At 39.2% G+C, this 10,805-nt stretch overlaps 2 protein-coding genes across 2 annotated transcripts; one reads left to right on the forward strand and one right to left on the reverse strand.

Annotated features, from left to right (window-relative positions):
* Positions 1-2,984: 2,984 nt before the first annotated feature.
* med9 (mediator complex subunit 9) lies at positions 2,985-3,827 on the forward strand. The gene is made up of 2 exons (XM_026325640.1): positions 2,985-3,110; positions 3,309-3,827. The coding sequence occupies exons 1-2, from the start codon at positions 3,031-3,033 to the stop codon at positions 3,526-3,528; spliced, it is 300 nt and encodes a 99-aa protein (XP_026181425.1). The 5' UTR covers positions 2,985-3,030; the 3' UTR covers positions 3,529-3,827.
* Positions 3,828-4,457: 630 nt separating this feature from the next.
* LOC113141304 (dexamethasone-induced Ras-related protein 1-like) lies at positions 4,458-5,517 on the reverse strand. The gene is made up of 2 exons (XM_026325632.1): positions 5,184-5,517; positions 4,458-5,061 (listed from the first exon to the last, which is right to left on the reverse strand). The coding sequence occupies exons 1-2, from the start codon at positions 5,452-5,454 to the stop codon at positions 4,538-4,540; spliced, it is 795 nt and encodes a 264-aa protein (XP_026181417.1). The 5' UTR covers positions 5,455-5,517; the 3' UTR covers positions 4,458-4,537.
* Between the last annotated feature and the right edge of the window lie 5,288 nt (positions 5,518-10,805).

The raw sequence follows: 10,805 nt of genomic DNA on the forward strand, positions 1-10,805 counted from the left end.
GTTGCATCTGCTAGAAAGGACTATGCTTTTTAGTCAGTAAAGATCACCACACATGGCAGGGACACAGTAGTTCTGGTTTAGGTTTCACTCAGCCTCTGTCTTATTGTGGACTAGAGAAAAAAAGCTTGTTTTTGACAGTGTGGTCTTAGGGACAGACTCTCAGCATGAGGGCGGATCTTTCACAATCATGATCCTCCCAGTGGATGAACAGCATTGTCTGTTTTCAAGGAGTCATAACACAGTTAATTAACATGTGGTTCTCTGGGAAATCTTATCAAAATAAGATTTATTTCTACTTATAAGTTTATTTCTAACTTGTAGGGTAGAAAACAATGCAAATGATGAAAGGTATTAATGTTAATATTGTACTAAAATCAACAATGAATTTTAATGATTTCTGGAGGTTTACTGTTTTATAACTTAAAGATTTATTCATTTAACAATTCTATGTCCGTCAATGTCCCGTGCATATGCAAGCAAACACACACAATCACATAAACACATTAAGTACTTATCTTGTAAACAGTTATACCCTTTTGTTCATAGTGCTTAATTCATTTATTTGAACAGGCAATTACGCTGTTTGTTCAATGCTTGCATGATTTCTTTGCAGCAATAACACCTGCTGTAATGGAACTATGGCACTAAAGAGGCCTGCTATAACCAGGAGATTAAAAAGGCTCCGTGGAACTGAACCTCAGCTTTCCATGAAACGTGATGCCCTGACGCTGATGAGGACACACCAATTCTGCGCTAATAATCTAGTAACTGAGACAGTTCTGAGCACAGGGGAAAACATTTTTTAACTGATGTTAGTACATTGTCCAATTATTGCACTGTGTGTTGCACATACAGCAGCAAAACAGTGCAAGCGACATGGTGCATCTAATCAGTGTTGGGCTGAACAGAGCTGCTTCATGTTTATATGTACAAGAAATATTTTTATTGGACCTATTCTGGACTTACTGTAGTGCTACAGTACAGCTCCCATGCCTCCCCCCTCATTCCAACTATGGTTCTGACTAACCATGCAGTCCTTACTTCTGCAGAATTTGTGAAATGTGTTTTTGAGCAAAGTCTTTGCCTTCTAAATAAAAACGTGACTGAGCATTGCTGCAGCCAATTTCCAACTGACCAAATAAACAGGAAAATGTGAGGGGAAAGCGTAGGATGTTACTCGCTATCTGTGTGACATGCAGGTCAAGTAAAGGCACACTACACAAAAAAGTTTAAATGGCAGTGGACCCTGTTGCGATTCTTCATTACATGATGCATGATGCCAAATATTAGGAAGCATTGTCTATTAAATGAAATGTGGGTTTGGAATGATATGGAAATTGAACAGCTGACTGACTATTTTCTTTTTGGGGCAGCTATAACTGATGAAACAGTCCTTCCAATTGGTGCTTACAGTAACTATCCTTAATTCTCTGCATTTATTATATTTAATGAGTCTACAGTATATTAAGAAAGGTTTGTCTTTTCTTAAATGTCCATTTAAGTAATCTGCAACTTTAGTGACTGACTGTCTTGAATTATTTTTCTTATGGAAAAGCTTGATAAGATTAGACCACAGACCATCACGCAGGACATCTGCATCCTGCTAGCTCTTTGCCAAAGATGCTGGAAGGCGACAACAACCCTTTCACGTCATCACAGAGGGCGGGTGGTGCAAGGTCATTCACTTGGGGAGTGCTATGAAAGGATTCAGTTGGCAATGACCTTTGGTGACTGAGGCCCAAAAGTTCTGCAGAAGTCTCTTGATGGTCATAAAGCAGCATTTACTCTGAGCTATAAACTGAATGTTTTCTTCACATGGGAATTTGTGTTCAGAGCCAGAATTTATACAAACCACTGCACTACTGGCTTTCTCACTGATTTTATTCCTCCTTGACATTGCTTTTACAAGTGTTTTATAATGAGAAGTATAATACAAAGAAAGATTTTTTTTATTTGATTTTTTTCACTGGACTTTCTTTGTCTCAATGGATTAGATTTTTTTCTTTATAGAACTATTTCTCAAGACAAACACACTGACATGCAAGCTTCCAGTGTTTATCTAAGCTTTCTAAAAAAACCCTCACAAAAACAAATTCACACATTTTAATGAAAATGTTTTGTTATGTGCTTGTGAATGGCTTATCACAACAATGTGCAAAAGGATGATAGAATTTCCAAGGAATACATTAGCGCTTGAATATCCAAAATATATACAATTTAGACTTCTTATTATTATTCACTTCTTCAGGTTAGTGATGTAGCTCATGTAGAGCTGTGAGAGAATAATTGCTTATAGTCTGCAGGAGCTATGAGGGATTTGCAATGTTTGTTTGATACAGGCTAAGACTGACAAAAGGTCAATATGTAATGCATAATGCTTTTCATTGTAGATGTCTACATAATCCTTCCATTTGCAGGGAGGTGATAAGAGACAGATAATACAAAGAACATCCTCATTACAAATATGACCACACTGTGAATTATCTGCCAGAGTAATGAGGTTTCCAAATGGCACTCAGAGGATGGAGGTGGTTGGTAGAGACCTAATATCTCAGTAATACAGGTCAGTGAAGTGGGAGAAAAAAGTGGATTCGTTTAGAGTTATAGTTGGAGAGTTACATATAGTTTACATTACAGCATGTTGACACCAGATCAATAATCTGTGTGTTACCAGCTGCATTTGAGAGACAGAGACCGAGGTTATTGCTCTGAGTAGTTCCCTTATCAGCTGCCCTGAGGAGACATATCCAATGCTAAAGAGTGCTTCCTTCGCAGACGTTTGTTACAACACGACACTTTTTTTGGAAATCATGATTGGACGCTTCACATTTAAGGAAATAAAGTTTCATGGCGGTTCAAACATGCTCCCTGGAGTCACCTTTCTTTGTAGTTTCTCATCGGGACTAGGACGTAAGGAAAAGATACAAATGAAGGAAACGTGGATGCAATTAGTGGAATTGGGATTCATCCTTGTGACTCAAGCTCTCGATTCATGACGTAAATCTTCTGCGCCGAGAAGCGGAGATCATCATGGCGGTGGCACAAACGAAGCTGGAGAAAGAGAGCGGGGATTGGTCTTTGCTGCCTTTAGTTCATGATATTATCAAATGGTGAGATACTTGGTAGTTACACGTTTAGTGACGGCTCTATGGAAGCCGTTTTTATTGTCGTAAATCTTGGTAGAGTTGCTAAGCTTGTTGGCGTGTTTAGCTAAAGCTAATGCTAGCTGTGGCGCTTAATAACTTTAAGATGTACATGTCCAAACGAAAAGTGTGTGAGCTTATTCACTGGTGTGTTTGTCATTGAAGCATGGACAAGGACAGCCAGGACATCCATCAAGAACTGCCCAAACTGAAGGCAAAGATCCAGGAGGCGCGGGAGCAGATCGCTAACATGCCCGGGATAGACAGCAGTCCACTGGAGCAGCAGCAGCAGCTGGCAACGCTACGGGAGCAGGTCCGCACCAAGAACCAGCTGCTACAGAAATACAAAGGTCTGTGCATGTTTGATGTGCCCAAAGCGTCGTGACGCTCACATGTGGGTTAGTGCACAGTTCTAGCTGAGAGATGCAGGGGGGACTCTGTGTGTTCATCCCGATGGAGCAGAGGACCGCGGGGTCAGGGATGGACCGTCTAAATGGAAAGGACTGATTTTCCTCGGTTGCGTTGCAGTGACAGATGTTTTGAATTGTCAGATAATGTCTTGTCTGTTCTTTATTTTTTGATTTGCAAGAATGCAAGCCTGGTTATGTGTAAATGTTTTTCACTGTCTCTTTTATCATGTAATATTCTTACAATTTGTTTTGTAATAAAAATAATTTGCACTCATTCTTTTTGGTGTGTTTGACTTTGACAGAAGCTCTAGGATGTTTTAAGAACCCAATAATTCAATGCATATATTAACATTTAAGAGCTGGAGGCACCAGACTGTACTGGTTAACATAAATTGAGTAAAATTACTTAAAACAAGTGTTGCAGTTTTAAAGTTGTTAAGCTTTTTTTTTAAAGAGCATTTTTGAGGTGATGAAACTGATGAATGAAATATTTAGTAAAGTACAAAGTCTGTTGTTTCATGTGACTTCACTGTTGAAGGAAAGGGGAGGAAGACAAATTATGAATCTAACAAGTGATTTTATTTTCTCTTTTTATGCAAAAGTTGATGTAGACATAATAAATACACATTCAGAATCAAATTTGTTCATAAAGCAACAAACATTCAAGTTCTGCCAACTTTAAAACAAAAATAAGAAAATGTAAACATGTTTTTTTTTCTCTTGGCAAGCAGAGGCAGATTTTACAGCATGTTTCAGAGCATCTACTGCGTCACTACACAGCCATAGGCCTAACAGCTGAGCCACTTGCACCGTGTGTCCTGAACCGGTTCGGACCAGATGTGACCCTGTGGCCTCAGGTGAGTCTGGCTCAGGTGATGAAGTCTGCAGTTTATGGGCTTATGGGCCCCTGAATGCAGGACACCTGGTCATTAGTCCAACCATGAAAAGTCTCAGAAGGTTTCTTGCACCCTGACAAAGAAATGATCAGCATATGATGCATCCTTTCTCTTTGGCCTGGCTTCCCCCTACGGTTTTCTCTTTTATGTACATCAAGTCACTGTGCACGCTGGGTCTGCGTGCAAACGGCGCCACAATCCCATATGCGTTCCCATCCTTGCACTTCTTGTTCCTGAAGGACTTTCTGTGGAGAACCTCGCAGTATTGCAGGGAAACTTTGAAGTGACGGTCGGGACTCATTTCGTTGGGTAACTTGGCCATAGTAAAGAGAGTCTGAAACATCTGGTCTACGTTAGTGTTCTTCTTTGCTGAGATTTCAAAGTAAGCGCAGTGCTCGTCTCCACCAACCAGCTGCTCGATCTCGTCCTCCTGCACCTCACGATAAAAGTCCCTGTCGCACTTGTTGCCGCAGATGACCAGCGGGACGTCCACGTTCTCTTTGGTTTTGTTTCGCAAACAAGACTTGGTCTCATAAATCTGGTGCTTTAGGCGCTGCACCTCCTGGAAGGAGTCTCTGTTATCCAGGCTGAATACCAAGATGAACACATCACCTGCAAAAACAAGAGAGGACGCGTTCAATACTAGATAATAATAATAACAATAAGAATAGTACTGAAGTAACTGCATAGAGCAGCGTGGCATTGGCTTGAAGTGGGTTTAAAGCTCAACTCACCAGTAAGAATTGAAAGCCTCCTCATGGCAGGGAAAGGATGATTTCCAGATGTGTCCAAAATGTCCAGCTGGTAAACGTCTCCCCTGATACTGTAGAATTTCCTATGAAAGTCCTCAATAGTCGGCGTGTACTGGTCGTCAAACCTCTCGTTCAGAAATCGAGAGATGATGGCTGTCTTCCCAACTTTAGTGGAGCCCAGAACCACCATCCTGTGGCAATTCTTGGCTGGTATATCGAACTGATTCTCGGATGGTGACATTTTCTTAATCATACTTGCAGCAGTTGCACCCGGAGGTCGAAGCGGTGCTGTAGCTGGAGATAGTTTTAAATCCTTTCAGTGATGTAAGGGATCTGACCTCGCTCTGTCGCTGAAGTCAGTGGAGAGCAGGCTGGGAATATATGGGCGAAATTTGCCGCGCCTCCCCAACGCGTCATGCGTCACGCTCCAGCTTTAGGAGCTGGAACAAGGGCTGAAATTATAATGTTACTATAGAATTTTTAGTGCGTCAGCCATGTCCACTCCTTATCAACAGAAAACGGGAACGACCCGGGCGTGTTTTCACATATAATGTTGAATTGTTCAATAATTTAAGTTAATTGCGCAATAATTTCAGATTCATATGAACTGCTTATAAAATGAATAATATTTTTAGTTGAAATGTAAAAACCACAAATGGGTAATAAATTCTATCAGCATGAAAACATTTGTGTAGGTGCATTATAATTGACCAAAGATGATGATGTTTTAATGACATTACCATGTATACACCTCATACCAACATCTGATACATCTGATGCGCATGCACAGACGTTCAAGCAGCAGTCAAACTGCTTGGAAGGACAGCATGTTTCAGTCACCAATAATTAGGAAAAAAAACACTCTCCCTCGGGAGAAAGCTACGCGAGGTTAGGAGAACAGAGGGGGGCGCACCAGTATACACACACAAGACATGTTAAAGTGGTACATTTGTGTTTTTGCTTTTAAAATCCTATTTGAGCCTGCATATTCCTCAGATGTACTTGCTATGTGTTGTATTCATGTTTTAATTTTTTTCCTCTTATCTATTTTATTTGCTATTTTCATCCATCTTAGTGGTTTAAATCATTTTTTATTGGCATTTTATTTTTTATTGTTCTTATTTTTAACATTTCTTTTTTGTAGTCTCAACTTTGTTCACACTGTATTTCAACTGTCCTTTTATTAACTTGCCAGTCAATAAAGATGAATAAGATTGTTTTTACTTTAAAAAATTACATAGTCTCACAAACTATAATAGGCGAATATTTTCCGTTACTTAAGATTAAAGCTTCACTGGAATTATTCTCTAGAGCATTTACCAAAAGGGCAGAATAAAAACATTGTTATAATAATAAATAGAGTGTACAATAAAACATAATGTCACATGTGAAAGAATAAAAACAAAATCCAGCATCTTCTCAAGATCCTTTAAATTTTTTTAGGGCCTCTGAAAATAGGCAATGCATTTATCCTCTTTGCTTTCTCTTCATTTACCTTCTAAAAATATAAGTGGATTGTCTCTGCCAGGTCAGACAAAATGTCATGGATGCAAACAGCAAACGTCACAATGAAGAAAAAACTACAACTGAAGAACAGCTGGGTGTAACTGGTGCCTGGAAGCCATCTAATGCAGTTTATATTGACTTTCTCACATGTGTTAATTGAAGTACCGAACCGACAGTCTAAAGATAGAGTCCACTGTTTGTGACTCAAACTCTTATCTTCCATCAGTACATCAGTGGAAAGACAAAAGATAATTTTTAATAGAGTAAGTCTTCTGTGTGATTCATGTTACTTGTGGCAGTGTCACCATCCATTCTAATATTGACTGTGTAAACAATCTACATTTTTTTAATTTATTGGCATTTTTATTATTATTACATTTTTGATTTTTCTTTTTTCATTTAATGTAAGATGCCCTGTTGAAGCAAGACAGTCATTGAAGACATCTAAATAATTTTCTTCTCCATCTGTCTTTAAATATATCATATCTTTAACAAAGCCCACAATCACTCTAAGAAAAATTTGTCTTGGTATTTACCTCAATTTTGTGGGAAACCTAAAACTTGTTGGCATGGATGACCTTTTTAAGTCCACTCTGGGGTGTCAAGGATGAAATCAGATAGGTGTACTTAAGCCTGGTTGTCCAAGTCTTGTGTAACCAGGGTGGAGGGAACTGGTGCTGCTACCTTGACTATTGCTCAGTAATTTTTTTGGTCAGTAATTAAGCCAGTGTGTTCCTAGTAATACCTGTAACAGGACACGTGCAGAATGGCTCATCCAGCAAGGCTTTGTCGTTACCACTCCCTGCACAAAAACAAAACACAGAGAAGATCATAAATATTCACATCCGTAGAGAAACACACTTGTTTATGTGCATTTCAGACAGTTCTTGTCAAGAGTATTAATGAAGTAATTATTCAAATGTACTTTTAAAAAATGAGGCTACACTCATGATACTAAGGGAAATAATGAGGTGGCTGCAGATTTCTGTTCCTGCATTGATTAAGTGCCAAACAGACTTCAGCAAACATGCATCATATGCCCAGAAAAGCTAAAGTACAGTGATTAGTAATCTGTAAATCAGCCTCAGAACAAAAAAATCATATTAATGATTCAAAAGAATGATTTAGATTTTTTTTTTTTCTTGGTAGCAGCTGAAATAGAGCAGGTCATGACAAGAACTTATCTAATAGAGTTTCATTGTTTGTTTGTTCAGAGGAAGAGAAACAACAATTTCACTGGTAGTTCTCTTGGACATTGAGGGAGAACTGGGTCAGTCCTGGAAAATGCAAACATACAGTACGGTATAGTGTGTCCTTTTGGACAAAATACACTGTACACAGACACTCTCTGTGTGTGTTTTAACTTTTGTAGTCAGTCTTGAACCATGTCTGAGTCCCAGCCTCTTTGCTGTTCTGTTGCCTAGCTGGACCTCGACACATGTACTGTCCTAGCAACGTGGCCCTCAAGCAGAGTAAACACACCAGCTGCAGTCCACTCAGGTCATGGCCAATCATACACATTACACTAATTTCCTTCTCTGCCATGTTTGCCTTCATCAATTAGTAAAGTGGACAGAAAAGACTAGAAAAAAGATGCCACAACCATTTGTGAGGACACAGCACTGCACAGTGCGATTTGAAAACAAAATTGTGTTAGCAATAAAACTTCTTCTTAGATGTTTCAGTTTCCTTGTTTCTGTCAGTGGAACTGCTACAAAGACTGGTGATCCAGCTGCTGCAGCTTGCTGAGAAATTCTCCAAGATTCTTTTTGCTGAAAGGAGCTACAGACATTTTTTATGTTTTGTGGTTTGACTTCCTTCGTGACTTTATAACTGATGCACACAAATTAGCAGAAGAAACACACTCACTTACTGACTTCACAAACAACAGAGATGCATTTAATATTAACACATATGCTAAAAATCTGATAACAGAACAAGAACATTTTTGGCATTATGTCATTATCCTTGTTTCTTGTGACGCCAGCTCACACATGAACAGCCACGTGTGTGCAACATGCTTGACACGTAATTGACAGTCAGCAGGGGCATATGTGCATGTGTGTCAGTAGGTGTGTTGTGCATATGTGTCAGTAGTTTTGAGTGTATTGGAGGAGAGAAGTAACTAGGACACACTGACTTCACTGCTTTGAGCTTGTATGGTCCTTATTGGGTCATGTCACTAAGGCAATATGGAGCAAAACTATCAGTGTATCTGCAGTTATGTGGTCTTACAGCCAGACCATGAAAGACTGCTGAGTGGTTATTCTATAGAATATTTTTGCAACATGTAAACAGGCCAATTGATTGTTAGACAATAAAACCCGCAGATGTTCCCAAAACTTCTCCCAGACACAGTCATTCTGTTTGCAAAAGAGGTTTTCCACTTCTAATTTTAATGAATCACAAATGTTTATACATAACATTTCATAAATCTTCCAGGCATCACATTTCTAGCATCTGCCATAATTCTTGAACACATTTCTGCAATTGCAACATAATGTGGAGACAGATGCACAAAGCAACTTCAAGCCAAAGAGTGGCACATGATGGCAAGCAATTACTGCATTTTGATTACAATAATATAACCATTAAATGGTCTTGAGTCTGACATGTTTTTATATGGACTTTTGCACAAAGCCCATACATTTTCTGAAAACTTAAAAATTTTATTGTTTGGACAATATCACAGTGGCAATCCTATCAGTATTCCAGTTACAGTACATTAGATAAACTTTGGCAGAAATAGGTCAAAACTTACAAAACTCCCAAAAAGATCTGCATGTGTATCCATGAGATACTATAAAATCTGCCACTGTGTGTGTTGATGACTTTGATACTCCTGGTGCAGGAAAGGCCAGCTGAACTTGTATTCCAAGGAAAGGAGTGATTCATGCTGTGTTTACATGGCGTGAGACTTGGGGCTGTTGCGTGTCAGGGTAGCCCATTTTGCAGGGAACCTGTTGAATGAAGCATGAGACTGTGGTTTCCAGTACAAAGGATTTAGGTTTCAGAGCCAATCAGAGTCCTGACCTCAGTCCAGGTTTAGTTTGCCGACCACCTGCATGTTTTGATAAACCAACAGTCTGTCAACTCTGTTATTGTCTGTGACTTGTAATCTGATGTTAGACTCCCTGCATGACGTACAACACAAGTTTGTCAATATGTGACACAAAACATCATGATATGGAAGCCATGCACCATTAGAGCGATGCCTGTATTTTTAGTATTTTATGTTTTGACCAGTTGACCAGTTTAGTGAGTGTGTTGGGAGAAATTTAATCTTAGCCTGAGGAATAAGAATAAAAAGGTTATCACGTTTGATCCATCTATGTAATTTTAGCCTTTTGAAAGATTGGTGATCATGGAACTCTCATCCTGACAGAACAGGTTATCAGAACTACCTGCAGTGGGTTTTTTCAGCTTTCCAGCCTCTTTCTGTGAACTATCATCACGGATGTGGCTTTATTTGATAACCTCACATACACTGAACAGATGGTGGTTCACTGCATCCTCCTTGTCTGACCTATCTGGAATCCTCTCTGTCTCTCCTCCAGGTGGTTATGTTCATAGGGGACTGAGGAGCAGTCAATGTACAAACATGTCTGATTATATGAATATGAAGACCTGGAGACCTGAGGTCACCTTACAGTGCTGGAAAGATGTCAGTCAGATCAATATGCATGCTCCCATCTTAAAAAAAATATCCTGCAACACTATTGGCCAGTATGCAAGTATAGAGAAAAGTGACATTTATCTACATAAGCCACTCAACTTCAGAGCTACTGTAATCAATATTTTATGTTTACAACAGATCAAATGAGTGTGTATGTGAAAGGGTCACTCACAGTTATGATGTGGACTATTGGAAGCCAGGGGGATCTTGGCTCTTCTTGATAAGACATGAGCTCCTTTGAAAACATGGCTTGCAAAGCATAGTGGTGTCTCTAATCTACTGACTGTAGACTATTTTTGCCATGCATTTTTGTTTTTTTGTATGTTCATATGTAAAATTGTTCTTAGAAATTCACCGTATGCTACCTACCTACAGCACCAAACTACAATAGATAATCAATACAGGTTAGAAGCCAGATACAG

Source organism: Mastacembelus armatus, chromosome 8, assembly GCF_900324485.2.
Source record: "Mastacembelus armatus chromosome 8, fMasArm1.2, whole genome shotgun sequence".
Taxonomy (NCBI): domain Eukaryota; kingdom Metazoa; phylum Chordata; class Actinopteri; order Synbranchiformes; family Mastacembelidae; genus Mastacembelus; species Mastacembelus armatus.

Bases quoted from the DNA above. Each gene is read 5' to 3' on its own strand.
- med9 (XM_026325640.1), top strand. From the start codon at position 3,031: ATGGCGGTGGCACAAACGAAGCTGGAGAAAGAGAGCGGGGATTGGTCT. The intron at 3,111-3,308 runs GTGAGATACTTG...TTGTCATTGAAG, and splicing joins GTTCATGATATTATCAAATG to CATGGACAAGGACAGCCAGG.
- LOC113141304 (XM_026325632.1), bottom strand. From the start codon at position 5,454: ATGATTAAGAAAATGTCACCATCCGAGAATCAGTTCGATATACCAGCC. The intron at 5,062-5,183 runs GTGAGTTGAGCT...TTGTTTTTGCAG, and splicing joins GAGGCTTTCAATTCTTACTG to GTGATGTGTTCATCTTGGTA.